This window comes from Erinaceus europaeus, chromosome 9, assembly GCF_950295315.1.
Source record: "Erinaceus europaeus chromosome 9, mEriEur2.1, whole genome shotgun sequence".
Classification (NCBI taxonomy): Eukaryota; Metazoa; Chordata; class Mammalia; order Eulipotyphla; family Erinaceidae; genus Erinaceus; species Erinaceus europaeus.
Genome location: NC_080170.1, coordinates 110,523,208 through 110,538,601, shown reverse-complemented (window position 1 = coordinate 110,538,601; position 15,394 = coordinate 110,523,208). Strand labels below are relative to the sequence as shown.

General features: G+C 41.7%; 1 protein-coding gene across 1 annotated transcript; it reads left to right on the top strand.

The window, feature by feature from the left end:
* The first annotated feature begins 2,278 nt into the window (after nt 1-2,278).
* RTP4 (receptor transporter protein 4) lies at nt 2,279-8,245 on the top strand. The gene is made up of 2 exons (XM_007532736.3): nt 2,279-2,583; nt 6,439-8,245. Exons 1-2 carry the CDS (start codon nt 2,306-2,308, stop codon nt 7,142-7,144), a joined length of 984 nt encoding a protein of 327 aa, XP_007532798.2. The 5' UTR covers nt 2,279-2,305; the 3' UTR covers nt 7,145-8,245.
* The last annotated feature ends 7,149 nt before the right edge of the window (nt 8,246-15,394 follow it).

The following is a 15,394-nucleotide window of genomic DNA, read 5'->3' as shown; positions in this document are numbered from 1 at the left end:
AGAATTAACTGGGGTGTATGGGAGCTGGCTGTTCTCTCAGGGCAATGCTGCCCTCTGGAGTATACCCCTGACCTTCCTCTCTCACCACTGAAGACTGAACTTTGTCCTCCTCATTGGGCTGAATGGAAGTCCCACATGGAAGTGGGTGGGCAGTTTCCTGTGTTGAAGGCTGAGGGGGTTGGTGTTTGCTGTTTCCAGTCCTCAAACAGTGAGGATTTTGTAATGCCTAGGTATGCCATGCTGTGCTGTGCTGTGGTGAAAAAGTTCCCCTTGAAAGCAGATGTTATTACATTTTTGTTTCCTTTGTAATATGTGTTTAGTAATGGGTTACAAAATCGTAAGATTGCACACCACATCCACCGCTGAAGCTCTGTGTCCCCACCCTCCCAAAGATAACCACCTTAGCTCTTACAAAATCTTAGAAACAGTTTGTTTGCTTCTGTTTTATTTTTATTTCTTGCAACTGCCAGTGTCTATTCCCTAGATTCCACATATGAGTGAAATCAAAACCATCTGGAAGTTTTCTTTTATCTTTCATCTCTTTATTTTGCTAAACATAATCAGAGGTCAGAACTTATTAAGAAAAAGTTCTCAGCTGAAGTGGTGGTATACCTGGTAAAACACACATGTTACAATGCACAAGGTCCTGGGTTCAAGCCCCAGTACCCACCTGCAGGGGGAAAGCTTCACTAGCAGTGGAGCTGCGCTGCAGGTATCTCTTATACTCTCTCTCTACCTCCATTTCCATCTCCCCATTCCCTCTCAATTTCTCTCTATCTCTATCAAATAAATAAAATTTAGAAACAGCAGAATTGTGGACGTTTCTTTCCTGTTTCTCTACCTTCATAGAAAAAACTAACTGGGGAGTCGGGCCGTAGTGCAGCGAGTTAAACGTATGTGGTGCAAAGCGCAAGGACTGGCAGAAGGATCCCGGTTTGAGCTCCCGACTCCCCACCTACAGGGGATTCACTTCACAGGTGGTGAAGCAGGTCTGCAGGCATCTATCTTTCTCTCCCCCTCTTTGTTTTCCCCTCTTCTTTCCATTTCTCTCTGTCCTATCTAACAATGATAACAACAATAATAACTACAACAATAAAACAACAAAAGGGAATAAATAAATAAATTTTAAAAAGAAAAGAAAAAACTAACCGGAGCTCCTGAAGATACAACTCAGGAAAGTGTGGCACTCTATATAACACTGACCCCCACCCCTTATCGCACCCACTGTAGATTTTTAGGGATTCCAAGCCTGTCTTCACTGAACCAGTGACAACTGGAATTGACAATGGTAGATGAAAATGTCTCAGCTGCTATTTGTTCTGACCCAGGCATCTGTTCCTGGGCTTTGGGCTCTGCTGAGGTGCTTCTCCTCATACCTCATGCCCATCTAGGTCTGTTGCAATGGTAGTATTTGATCTTGTGATCCCAGTTCTCAGATGGATTAAAAAAAGGAGTTGTTATTTCAGTTTACTACTTTTTTTTTTTAGATTCAGAGAAGACAGAGAGAGAATGAAAGAAGAAAGAAAGAAAGGAAGAAAGAGAGAAAGAAAGAAAGAAAGAAAGAAGATATTTTCCCAGGATCTATTCAGTTTTTATTCGTTACTGTAGTGAAGATGTGAGTGATGCCATCCACGTTTCTCAAGTGTCTGGTCAGAAAATGCCCTTTGTGCATATAGGAGTGAGTGAAATCCAGCCTGGTATCCTTCCCCAGGACTTAGGAGATTTGACCACCAAATCATTAGGTCAGGGTTTCAAGGAGATTTTTCCCAAACTAAAACAATATAGCACCTGCCTATAAACCTGGAATACTGTTCTCAACTTCTCCACAGCAGGGAAAGTGGATTGAGATAACCACAGATCTCAGGTCACAAAGACTAGAGTTCAAATCTCAGCTGAACTGCTGACTAGCTTGGGGAAGAAGGGCTTTGGGCAAGGTTTCTGAGCTCTCTGTGCCACTCACCTCCAGAAGGCAGAGGGTGTGTAGAGGGGATTCCTCAGAGACATAGAGTGAGTGTGTTGGAGGTGTCCATATGACCCTCACTTAATCTCATGTTTCCTGGAGGGTGTGAGCATTTACATTGGCTAAGTTTCCTAGTTGTATGGCACTTGGCCCAGTGCTGAACATAATGCTTTATGTGAGTTCAAACATAGGAGAAAAATAAAGTCAAAACTCTTGTTTAGGTTCCCCTGGTATTTAGCTCAGAATTTTGTGCTCAGGATTCCTATTCTCTCACAAGCTTTGTTTACAAGCAGGCAACACTCTGCTGCCCTTTGTCCAAGTCTTCTGTGATCTCAATATCCAGAAATGAAAGTGAAAGATAAAACGACTTATATTCAGAGGAAGGAATTGGAACCTTTTTTTTTCTTTTGCTACGCATTAGAGGAACAGAAAGTTTCTAGACAACAATTTTCATCCTCAGAGGAAAGAATGGCTCTGGATGTGGAAGAATGGAAGAGTGCATTTCAAACACTGATGCAGGAGAAGAAACCCTGTGTCTCGTGGACTCTGGAATTTGATGGCAACCTGCTGCCTGATTGCTTGGCCCCAGGATGGAAGCAGTATAAACAGAGCACATTTGGCATGTGAGTTTTGCCTGGTGGTGGGTTTCCCTGGGCAGAAAGACTTAGCTTGGTAGTGACAGAGTTCTTGGGAGAGTTTGTTAAGAGAATATATGTCACTAGGCTCTTCCCTTTTCTGTCAACAATATTCTTTTGGATCTAAATGCAAAGGTTCCAAATCTTTGGGCTCTATGGCAGGAAATTTCTACTTTCTTTAATATTTCTAGAAAGCTCCATCAGTCTGCCTTCCTATGCATTTCCTCACGTCCTTTGTTCCAGATGCCTCTCTCTCAAGACTTCTGTTGTTTATTTCTTTCATTAGTGCTGGCTGGCTTCTCCAGGTTATAGCTTCCTCCAAGACAAGCCCTGCTCTGGATGAGCCTGAACCTGGGATCTCCTTCATAGTCATAAAGCTGACTAGCCTACCAGCCTTCAGGAATATCATTTTAGGGGGCTGGACAGTGGCTCACCTAGTTAAGCACACATAGTACAAAGCACAAGGACACGCTCAAGGATCCTGGTTTGAACCCCCGGCTCCCCACCTGCAAGGGGGTTCACTTCACAAATAGTGCAGCAGGTCTGCAGGTGTCTCTCTCTCTCTCTCTCTCTCTCTCCCTTCCTTCTCAATTTCTCTCTGTCCTATCCAGTAGAATGGGGGGAAAAATGGTCGCCAGGAGCAATGGACTCGTTGTGCCAGCACTGAGCTCCAGCAATAACCCTGGAAGAAGAAAAAAAAAAGGAATATTACTTTAGTGAAAACCTTGAGATAGCAAGAGGGAATGATATTGCAGGAACAAAATCCAAATTCAGCTGCTAGGATTGCTCTAACATACCCCCTCATTTATTAACTACATTTCTTCTTGAAATCCAATGAGCCTCTGAGCTAGAGGGACCATTTTCTTGCTTATGTCCTAAGGGCATGAAAGCTCAGAGGCTCACTGAATTTCAAGAAGGAATGTAGTTAAAAAATGAGGGGGTATGATAGAGCAATCCCAGCAGCTGAATTTGGATTTTTTTGGCTGTCTAATCATGTCTAACAGCTAAGTTTTCTCTTTTCATTGCTAATTATTATTATTATTTTCATTGTATGTGTGTGAGAAAGAACACAGAGTACCAGCCACCCTATCATTTTGTACTGTTTTATTCTACTAACCCTGTATAGAGCAGTCCAGAGAAATCGCAGAAGGCTAGAAATGAACCTACCCTGTTTTTCTCTTGCCTTCATTTTTTTTTTTCCTCCAGGGTTATTGCTGGGCTCAGTGCCTGCACCACGAATCCACCACTCCTGGAAGCCATTTTTTTTCCATCTTTATTTGTTGCCCTTGTTGTTGTGGTTATTATTATTGCCATTGTTGATGTTGTTCGCTGTTGGATAGGACAGAGAGAAATGGAGAGAGGAGGGGAAGACAGAGAGGGGGAAAGAAAGACAGACACCCGCAGACCTGCTTCACCGCCTGTAAAGCGACTCCCCTGCAAGTGGGGAGCCGGGGGGCCCGAACGGGGTTCCTTACGCCGGTCCTTGCGCTTTGCGCCACATGAGCTTAACCCACTGCGCCACCGCCCGACCCCCTGCCTACATTTTTTAACATGGTGCTAAGAATCAAGCCCAGGGTCTAAACCGCTAAGCCTCCTCCTCCTCCCTCCTCCCTCCCAAGTGTTCTCTCTATGGAGCACACAGGGAGCCTTCTCTTTCCTTCCATGACATAAGTTATCTCTCTTCCCCCCGACCTCCATTTTGCTTGAAATCCTTCAGCTTCATTTGTTATGAATCATTAGCTATGTCATGCATTTCAGATTTATGCACCCTTCTCCAGAATGTTCTGCCAGATTGGCAAGTCTCCCTGTGTTCCCAGTAACCAATTTGGGCCTATCTCTTCCTTTTGGCATTTCTTTCCTTTTTTTTTTTCCAAGAATTTTAAACTTTATTCAGGAAAATTGAAAACACCCACATGCTGGAGTACACATGGGTCAAGAGACAGAAAAAGAGGAAGACTGGCATTTCTTTCCTAAGGAGAGTAACTGTATTCTATATTCTCATAAGAAAATTATTTACATATGCATTTACAATTATGTACATATGCATGCATATACAGATTTGCGTAGTTTTAAATGTATATAAGTAAGGTATTGACAAAACATCTATTTAAATATTACACATTACATAGCATATATATGTATGCGTAATCCTTTTTAACTGCCAAACCCACTGTTTAAAGGAAGCATACTGGGATTCTGAGGATAGTTTCCAAGTTAGTAGCCAGAGCCCATGTAGGAGTTATTCTGTTCATTCGACTTCATAGCCCACTAACCTATATAGCTGTCAATCTCTACACCTGTGAGAATTCTATGACAGAATCATAATGTCCTTTATTAGTCTGATATTTCCTCAAATGAGAATGTGTCTTGATGAATTGATTGTATTTTCATTCTGAAATGAGAAAAGCAACCCACTTGCTTGTAGGAACATAGCAACTGGCTTCTTTAAGCTTTGTAGTATACAAAGTTCTCTCTCTCTCTCTCTCTCTTTCTTCCCTGGGACTTGATTCCTGCATGATGAACTCCCCCACTCCTGGTGACATTTTTTCCCCTTTCTTTTATTTGATGGGTCAGAGAGAAATTGAGCATGGAGAGGGGAGTGAAAGAGAGCCACCCATAACACTGCTATGAAATTTTCTCCTGCAGGTGGGGAGTAGGGTGCTTGAACTAGGGTCCTTGAGCAAGGCAACAGATGTGCTCAGCTGGGTGTGTCACTGCCTAACCCTCACAGTTTTCATAAACCTTTCATATACCTTAGCCCTTAAAGTTGATATATGGCCCTTGCATTGAAAAAATGAATATTTTCTTTCTATGGATGTAAAACTTGAGGCTTGGAGAAAGTAAGTGCTTTACCCAAGGTCTCTCTAATATAAATTATCAACTTGGATCTTCAACTCTAATATGATGATACAATGTCCTAAGTTAAGTTTCCAAGAATTGCATATTGTGATGTTATGAAGATGGTTGGTCTCAGATGGACTGGGGTGAGGAACCTGTCTCTACCTTGAATGTCCCTGAGCTTGCTGTGTAGCCCTTTATAATTCTTTAAAGAAATTTTTATTTTCTTTCTTTATTTATTGGATAGAAAGATCCAAAGGGAAGGGGTGGTAGAGAGGGAGAGAGATGGACACCTACAGCACAGCTTAACCATCTGTGAAGCTTTCCCTCTGCAGGTGGGGAATGGGGGCTCAAACCTGGGTCCTTGTGCACTGTAATATGTGTGCTCAATCAGGTGCACCACCACCAGCCCTTTGTAACTCTTTTCCCTGATCTGGACGTTGGGTTTAATAATGCCCACCTCAGAGTAATGCTTTAGAGATTAAAAAAATAAGTTGAATATGTGGGGGCACCAATCACAATTCTTATTTATTTGCTTAGTGTTTCTTCTTTTAAAATAATTTCATTGAAGAAATGTTTTCCAAGACTGCTATTTTCTGAAGGGTAGTAGTTCTACCTCATCTACCTCCTCAAGGGCATCTCCCTCCAGAGGATGACAGTGGGCCCACAACCTTTTAATCCCTTCCACCTTTTCCTTTTGGCTTCTTACTTTATAATAGTTTTCTGTGATCATCTTAGGGACAGGTTTCACGGGCAGATGACTTAACTGTTTTCCTCTCGGAGACATCCAGATAGGTTTTATTAGCAACAAATTGGCCTCAGGATCATGCACAGGTGACAACTCAGTGTGTCACAGGAAAAAGATTTCCTAGAAAGATAATCCCTCTCATTCCTACTAATTAATATGGAATGAACATTTACAAATTGAAAGGGGTCTTAGAGACCCAAGTAAGACTCATTTTCCTCAGATCAACAATCAGTAAAAGGCATGATTTTTGTCTGCAGGTTTAAGTGTTCATCATGCCGGCGGCGTTGGGATTCTGCCAAAGTTCAAGTCCTGTGTCACATGTACCTGGAAAATCGGAGGTCACATGGTTGTGTGCGCATGCGGTTCTTCAAACAGAAGTGCAAGAAGTGTTCCAGTTCTCAATTGGAGAACCCCACATTCTCCCCAGAAAATACCATGAGAATTTTAGAAAACCTAGTTTGTCGTATTCTGGAGAAATACTATGGGAGTACCCACAGGAGGTTTCCAGAGATGTCAATTGTTCCAGAGGTTCCTCTGGAAGGGCCCCATGACATAGCCAATTGTGAGGCATGTGCTTTGGGCTACTGTGTGCAAATACCATCCCGTTCTCCACCCACTCACCTTGAGATTGGGGACCATACCAGTGAGGTATCAAGGCCTAGATATGCTGCTTCTGGGACTCAAGTACCCAGAGGACATCCTCAGCTTAATCGAGAGGCAAGGCAGCAACTCATCACAGGGACAGATCCACAGGTCCCAGGGGTAAGGGGCTCACAAGTTAAACAGCTCCCTTTTTCAGATTCCCCAGGAACTCGAGGTCGAGAGAGAAGGCAGGAACTAAGCAATATACTAAGCAGTAGACCCCCTGTCTCTGGAGAAGCAGATAACCCTTCAGGTCTGGGTTGGTTGGCAGTGTTTGGTGTTGTTGCTGTTGCTGCCTTCATTATTTTCCCTCTATTATAATAAAATAGGTTGAGAATCAGGATGGTGAAAATAGGTTTGTCTTCTCTGATTCTTTTTTGATTCCACATTCAATGAGGTAGCTCTGATTTTAGTAACAGGGACCAGGCAGTTTTAAGTTTATAGAGCAAGCACTGGTTTTCTAGACCTCTTAAAAAATTAAAAAAAAAACAAACCATAATCTAGCTGATAATAGACACAGTAAAAATATTTATAGAACATTTTGAGTTCAAATAAAATATCTTAAGTCTTTCATTTACATACTCATTTATTCATTAGAAATATATGTAGATCAAATATCGAGAAGAACTGAGGGTCATGACTATTATCAGAAAGTTATTGTGCTAGGCTAAATAATTTTCCCACAAAGATGGTCATGTTCTAACCCCAGAATCTGTGACTGTATTACTTTATATAGCAAAAGAGGCTACTTTACAGATATAACTAATGAGAGTATCTTGAGATGGGAAATTCACCTGCATTACCCAGATAGTCCCAATGTAATCACAAGCCTCCTTGCAGGGGGAAGACATATTATCTAAAGTCAAAAAGGGTTTAATGGTAGAATCAGAGGCTAAGCTGATGTGCTGTAAAAATGAAGGAAGTGGCCAGGAGCCAAAGACTATAGGCAACCTCCAGAAATTCAATAAGGATGAAGACACAGATTCTCCTCTATAGTCTTCAGAAGGAACCAGGTCTGTCTGAAGACACATGGCTACAGATCAGTGAGAGTGATTTCAGGCTTTGGATCCACAAGATTGTAGGCCAGTAAATCAGTGTTATTTTAAATGGATGGAACTGTAAGTGGTTATGCTAAGTGAATTAAGAAAAAAATTACTGGATGGTTTTGCCCATATATAAAATTTAGAAAACTAAAGCAAATGAACTTTGTTTCAAAAAAAAAAGTAACTAAGTTGTCTCTTAGACTCTTGTCAATACTATGGTTATTTGGGCTGGGTTAGGGGGGTGGAGCATAGAAACTTTGGGGGAGAGTGTGTTGAGTTGTACATGCACACATGTCCCCCAAATCTTACAATTTTGTAAACCAATATGAACTCACTGATAGTAAAAAATATATTAAACTTTGTGCTGTATGATGCTCCATTTGTGATATTTTCTTCTCTTTCTAAAAAAATTTATTTATTTATTAATGGATAGAAACAGAAAAATTGAGAGGGGAAGGTGGAGATAGAGAAGAGAGACAGAGAGACACCTGCAGCTCTGTTTTCCCACTCATGAAGTTTTCCCTGCATATGGGGACAAGGGGCTTGAATTTGGGTCCTTGCATACTGTAGTGTGTACACTTAATCAAGTGCACCACTTCCAGACCCCGATTTGCGATATTTTTCTATATTAGCAATAAGAATCTAATATCGTGAACATCACTTCAGAGATAAAGGAATTATGTTTTAAGTATACTTCAGTTATAACAACAAAAATATCAGTTTACAAATTAGAGCTCAACATACCCATTTCCTCTGGCTCTTCCTCCTTTCCTCAGACTTAACCCCCCTTTACCTCTATGTACTTATTCCAGAGTTTTTCTCTGGTTGATAACCACTAAGGAGAAGCAGCCACTTCTCTCTCTCTCTCTCTCTCTCTCTCTCTCTCTCCTTCTTTCCCTCCTCCTCTCCCTCCATTTTAACCAGGGAAATGCTCAGCTCTGGTTTACAGTTATGCTAGTGATTTAATGAGGGACCTCAGGGTTTCAGGCATGAGACCCAGGTTCAAGCACTCAATCCCCTTTTGCAGGGGGTGGGGTGGGAGGACCTCAACAGAAGTGAAACAGTTCTACATGTATACATACCTCTTTCCCTTCTCTCAGTTTCTCTTTGTTATATCAAATAAAAGGAAATAAATTTTTTTAAAAAGGCATGCAGTTAGCAGGCCCTAGTGATAACCAATGGAACTAATAAAAAGAGTGTCAAATTCATCACTCTTTTCAAATCAGACTTACAGGGTAACCACATGCCAAGTATTTGATGATTTTGTCTCTTCTCTTCTCTCTTTCTTTTTTTATGGTGATGTAAGGGATTGAACCTGGGACCTTGGAGCCTCAAGCATGAGAGTCGCTTTGCATAACCATTATGCTGTCTACACCCACCCTTAGATGATCTGGTTCCTATGGCATTCAATGTAACCCCTCAATACCCAATAAATACAATCTGATTTGTTGGACTTTGGTTGGATGCAAACTTCAGCCAACACCCTCACTGCCAGGCCTGTCCTCTAATGTATAGTCCAGAGATCCCAGTGAGGGTCCAGGGTGTGGCTGGTCACCAGCAAGCACTACTCCATGCTCATGCCAGGGGCTCAGTGGATGTCACTGGTTAGAGAGGAGTTCTGCAACTCCTTTCTAAGCTGTGATTGAGGATTAGCAGTCAGGCTAGACTGCCAAACTGGAATTAGAATCTGAAAAATATTTGCTCTGTGAACACTGTCAACACTGAGCTGATTCGCAAGCAGAGATCTGACTTGAGAAGATTCACGGAAAGAAAAAATCCTGTTAACAAAATTAGTCCTCCCTTAAAATGGAAAAAGTTTTCTTTTTTTTTTTTTTTTATTTGTTCAACAAGCCCTATCATTTAGTTTTTTTTTTTTATTTAAATTTTTAATTTAAGAAAGGATTAGTGAACAAAGGCATAAGGTAGGAGGGGTACAACTCCACACAATTCCCACCACCCAATCCCCATAACCCACCCTCTCCCATGATAGCCTTCCCATTCTCTAGCCCTCTGGGAGCATGGACCCAGGGTCGTTGAGGGTTGCAGAAGGTAGAAGGTCTGGCTTCTGTAATTGCTTCCCTGCTGAACATGGGTGTTGACTGGTCGGTCCATACTCCCAGTCTGCCTCTCTCTTTCCCTAGTCAGGTGTGTCTCTAGCTTGACAATTAAATATGGTCCAGGGCCAAGAGGTACTGCTTTTGGACTCAAATGCATCTTCTGGCCTTTCTTGCACCACCGTTCACATTCTCTTCACATCTTCACCCTGAGTATTCTAGGCACCTTCAGCTGGAATGTGTCCTCCTCAGGCCTAGAAATCAGAGGGAGAGAAGCCTCAGGAGGTTAGGAAGGAGACAGTCATCAGAGAGGAAGGAAAGACTAAGGGTTTAGAAGGAAAGACTAAGCCCTTCCTCTACAATGGGAGGAGGAGGGGAATAGCTGTTTGACCTCCCACTAACTCAGCAAGACCCAGTGGCTCAGCTACTCACATTGTTCTGGAGTGAACTCTGATAACCCTCTGGTTTAAAAGCCTGGACACGTGGAACTAGAAACGTCCTAGACTATGAGTAGCAAATGGATAGTAATTGGGGGAGGTAGATGCAAAAGAGTGCAAGTTAATTGGGCAAAGCAATGAACTCTGGCCCCTGGGAACATCTAAGAATCTGAATTGCCTGAAATTGTTGTGACCTAGTACATGTGGGCCAGCTCTCTAGTGGGAGTGGTGCTGGCCAACCCTCATTCTTGGTTTCAAAGAGTTATGGTGACAATGTATCAGGAGGTCTTGGGAAGCTGGGGAAAAGTGTCCCCCGTAGCCTAGTGGCTTAAATAACTTAGAGTAGATCAATAGAGACCCTCTAGCTCTGATACATCATTTAACAGACAAGGAGACCAAATCGTGGGAGACAGAAGTGAATTGCCTATTAAAATATTATTTTCAAAATGGCAAACTCATGTCTCTCCTACATATATCAGATAGACATGTTTCAAAGGCTTTTACTGAGCACATTGATTAATGAGGAAAATAGTGATATTTAAAATGAACATAGGACATTTAAAACAGTAGGCATGTATAAGCAATTTAATAGTTTGCAGGCTTATAAACTATCCAAAAATGACTTATGCTTAATAGAATCATTAGACTGTAAACTCTGAGGCTCTTAGTTCCACTGGGAAGAATTTGTTTGCATTTCTACTGAACAAAATTATCCAAGTGAGCCTTTACCTTATACCCAAGGAAATCGGGCACTTCTTCTTCTTCTAGCGTTTGCCCTTCTTCCGTAGCCAGTCAACAGCATCAGGTTGAAAGCTGTCAGGAGCTGCTTGTTGCTGGCTTTGAAAGTGACTGGGATCCATGTGGATTCAGTCGGCTAGGAAGGATAGTCAGTTTCCCCAATGAATGGGTACTCACGGGATGCACCACGAGAAGGTCGATCCAATGCATCCCAATCGGGCACTAAAAGACACCCAATAATCCCGCTGCCTATTTCCGCTGTGCAGATATTTATTTTTATTTAGCATCAGACTGGAATTGTTAGCAGATCTCTAGGTTGCTAATTGAAGTCTTAATGTGTCCAATTCAACAGTTTTGCCTTTGTCAAGCAATCCAGAAAGGCTAAGTCATAATCATCCACTGGAGAGAGGACTTCTTATTGAAGTGGTGTCTTCCCTACTTAAGATCCTTTCAGACATCTAGCCCTTAAGGAGCTGCTTCTGCAAAAGATCAGTAGGGAGGTTGTTGCTGTGCCTGTGCTCCCCCAATCCATGTTCTAGTCTTAATATACTGTTTTTTTTCTTAAATCAGAGCTCCTTAATCTCCCCATCAATACTCATCCCTGAAAACTCAATCTTTTCACTTGCCCATCTCTAGGCTCCTTTCCTGCACATTATTTGATGGATTATTCATTCAAAGAGTTCAAATGAAGTCAGCTGACAGCTTGGCAGAGATGTAACTAAGAGGACCAAATGTTGAATGTGTTCAGTTGGCAGAGGTGTTTGTTCATCATGTCTATCCAGCTCTTAAATTCTTAAAATCCTAAATTAATATTTCTCTAACAGTGTATTGTCCCAAAGCATGAGTGAGAACTTGTATATAGAACCTAGGAAGCCTTAGATGGACTTCAAAGCTGACGTTAATTTTTCAGCTTTAGGAAATCTCTAATTTCCTGATTTTTCATCATAGTGAATAGAATGCCTTGTCTTCTGAGAAAGTTCTGAGGCTAAATTACTATTTGTCCAAAGGTTTGGGAGCCTCAGGCAAGTGACACTGAGCAGCTTGCTCATCAGCCATGACAGATAACTTTCTCAAACACCCATCCTTTTGTTCTTGCCAGATACTTGTGGGTGGCAGCGGTTGGGTAATCTCATTGCCAGAGTCCATCAGACTTGCCAACATCTCTATAAGATTGCCTTTTTTCCTCCCAGTAAGTATCTTGTTTGTTTGTCTGCAGTGGAATAGACTAGCTGGAGTAGCTCTTAACTATTCAGAAGAGAACATGGTGGAATGAATCATCTACCCCCCATGCCCTACTCTGATTCTGAAGCCAGTTTTTTTGTACTCTTAATAGTCTCTGAATACAATGAAGAGAACCATTCTAACGTGGATAAGTTCCTTTTGACTAGTAAAACTGAGCACCACTATAATACGACGTTCATAACACAAGTCTGAATTGGAAATGGCAACCATTCAGAAGTGATGTGACAGAGTTCTAATTTTATTCTCGGACTCACAATTTTTTAAGGGCCAAAGGAATATCAGAGATCAACATCTTATAGGTTGAGAAATAAAAGCTCAGAATAGAGTGCAACATGCCCAAGTCACATGGCTTAAGGACCAGGTTCTCGTGTCTAATGGTGGATGAAGAAGGGAGAACAAAGTCCTAAGATGGCAGCAATGGTTTCCTGTTGACAGAACCATCCCAGGTAAAGAATGTGTCTCTGAAACGTGAAATATAAGGGAGTCAGGAGGTAGCGCAGCAGGTTAAGTGCACATGGCATGAAGCGCAAAGACCAGAGCAAGGATCCTGGTTTGAGCCCTCAGCTCCCCATCTGCAGGGGGTTCACTTCATAAGTGTTGAAGCAGGTTTTCAGGTGTCTATCTTTCTCTCCCCCCTCTGTCTTCTCCTCCTCTCTCAATTTTTCTCTGTCCTATACAACAACAACAAAAACAACAGCAATAACAATAATAACAAGGGCAACAAAAATGGAAAAAAATGGCCTCCAGGAGCAGCAGATTTCTAGTGCAGGCACCAAGCCCCAGCAATAACCCTGGAGGCAAAAAACCAAACAAACAAACACACAAAAACTTGAATTATAAAACAAGCAGAATAGAGACAGGAAGGAGTTAGTTTAGCCCATCTTCCTTTCCTTCTTCACTACTAAAACTTTTGCTTTCAAGGCCTACAGGGCCTGATGTCTTCTCTTGCTAACTCCATTCTCCAATATTTCTCCCAGGGGCTTGTCTCTTTGCTTTTCCACAGAAACAACAATAACATAGACATTTTTATTGAACCTTCATTAGAAGTGCCAGTCTCTAACATAGAAATTTTTAGTGAACATTCATTAGAAGTGTCAAGCTCAGAGCATTTTACTCCTAGCATCTCAATCTTCATAACACTACTAATACTGCAATGTTATCTTCATCAATTAAGTAAGGAAACTAAGTCTCACTGGGTTCTAGGATTGTGTACCCAAGACCACACAGCAGACAACAGCAGGGCTAGAAATCTACCCAAACTCTGCTTGTCCATGGTGTGTTCTGTAGTATACACTCAATGTTATCTACTGAAAACCACATCTTCTTTCATTTTCCTTCTTTCCTGGTGACTAGACTTCACTTCTAGACAAGGAAGAGGGCACTATCATTGGAGCCAGGCTGGGATGAAAAATGAGACAGACAAGGGAATGGAGCAACTGAGCTCAGAATCAAGTAAAAGAAAAATATCTAATTTTATGGACATTGTGTGTTGTCTGCCAGATATTTGTTTTCTTTTGTCTCTTAACAGAGTATGAGTTAGGGTTTGGTATCTACCTCTTGTTTACAAAATTCAGATGCTTTGCCATCCAGTTCCAAGGCAAGTTCTGACTGATCCAAGAGGAATCATATTCCCTTGGCCAGTGATATGTTCAGGGACATCTGACACAACTTTGACCAGTGTAATTCAAACAGAAGTTTGCAGGAGACTTCCAGGAAAATCATAGCTCAGAATTTCCAAGAAGTGATCCTCTTATTTTCTTTGGACACTGCCAGGCTAGTGTGGGGGTGCTTCTTCCCAGGTGTGTGCTTTCTGGGTTGGAGAGAACTCAACAGGAGCCAGCCTGGCCTGCTATTCACTCAGCAACGTGAAGGAGATGACTAAGGAACATATATGTGGTGGTGAGACAATGCAATGCAATTCCTTTATTGATCAGAGAGCCAAGGCTTTTAAAGGACAAATTTGGAAGTGGCAAGTTGGAAATGGAAATGGCTAGGAGAAGGGCGGAGAAAGGCAAAATGGGGCTGAAAAGTTAGGAACTTCCTTAGCAACCGTTGGGAGGGTTTTAAATGGTAGGGTTAATAATACCCTGGAGGCAGGGAGGGTCTTGAGGGTAGAAAGAAGATAGATCAAAGGAATGGAATTGGTGGGGATCTTTCAGGCAAAACAATGATTATGTAGATAGGCCATAGTATCAGGAAAGCAGGGTGGAGCAGGGGGAGCTGGCTTAATGTTTTAAGGGATGCCAGGCTCCCGGAGGCAGAAAAAAGCAGGCTGCTTTGTGAGGCTCTTCACAATTTCCCAACAGGATACCCCACATCTAGGTCCAAAATCTCAAGTGTTTTAGTCCAGTCATGCCAGCAGGCAGAGGAAGGTAGAGCCAGAGCCTCAGACCTCTGAGAAGGCTGAGTGTTATTACATGAGCCAGTAAATACCCTTTTTGTTTAACCACAGAATCCAGAGTCCAAGACTGAATCAAAGTTAAACCAACAATTCCATGGAAAATTTAGTTCAAAACAAAAAAACAAACTAGATTGAAATGCACAACATGTCAGGAAGAAATGGAAGCAGATGTCAAAACAAAAATACAGAGGATGATTCTGGGAATTAGAAGCTGTTTCCAGTAAAAACTTAAAGAAGCCTATAAGGATCTAGGGCATCATTTCTACCACTGGGTATTCTGATCAGTACCTGATTCTTCTGAATTTGGGAATTATTTTTCTTATCTCAGTTCAAACCCTACAAGCCCTAAGCTCAAAGATGACTTCCTATGTGGAGTCTTGCTACTTTCCCCTGGGTCTTGTTTATTTCCCTCTGCTGAGACTTCCTTGGGATCACTCTTCTCTGCTGAATAATTCTCTCTCTCTTTCTTTCCTTTCTTTCTTATTTATTTATTTTATTTTACCAAAGAACTTCTTAGCTCTGGTTTATGGTAATGCTGGGGATTGAACCTGGAAACTTAGAGCCTCAGGCATGAAAATTATTTGTGTGATCATTAAGTTATGTCTTAAGCTCCAGAACATTTATTTTCTTTTTCTTAATTTTTTTTCTTTTTGTCC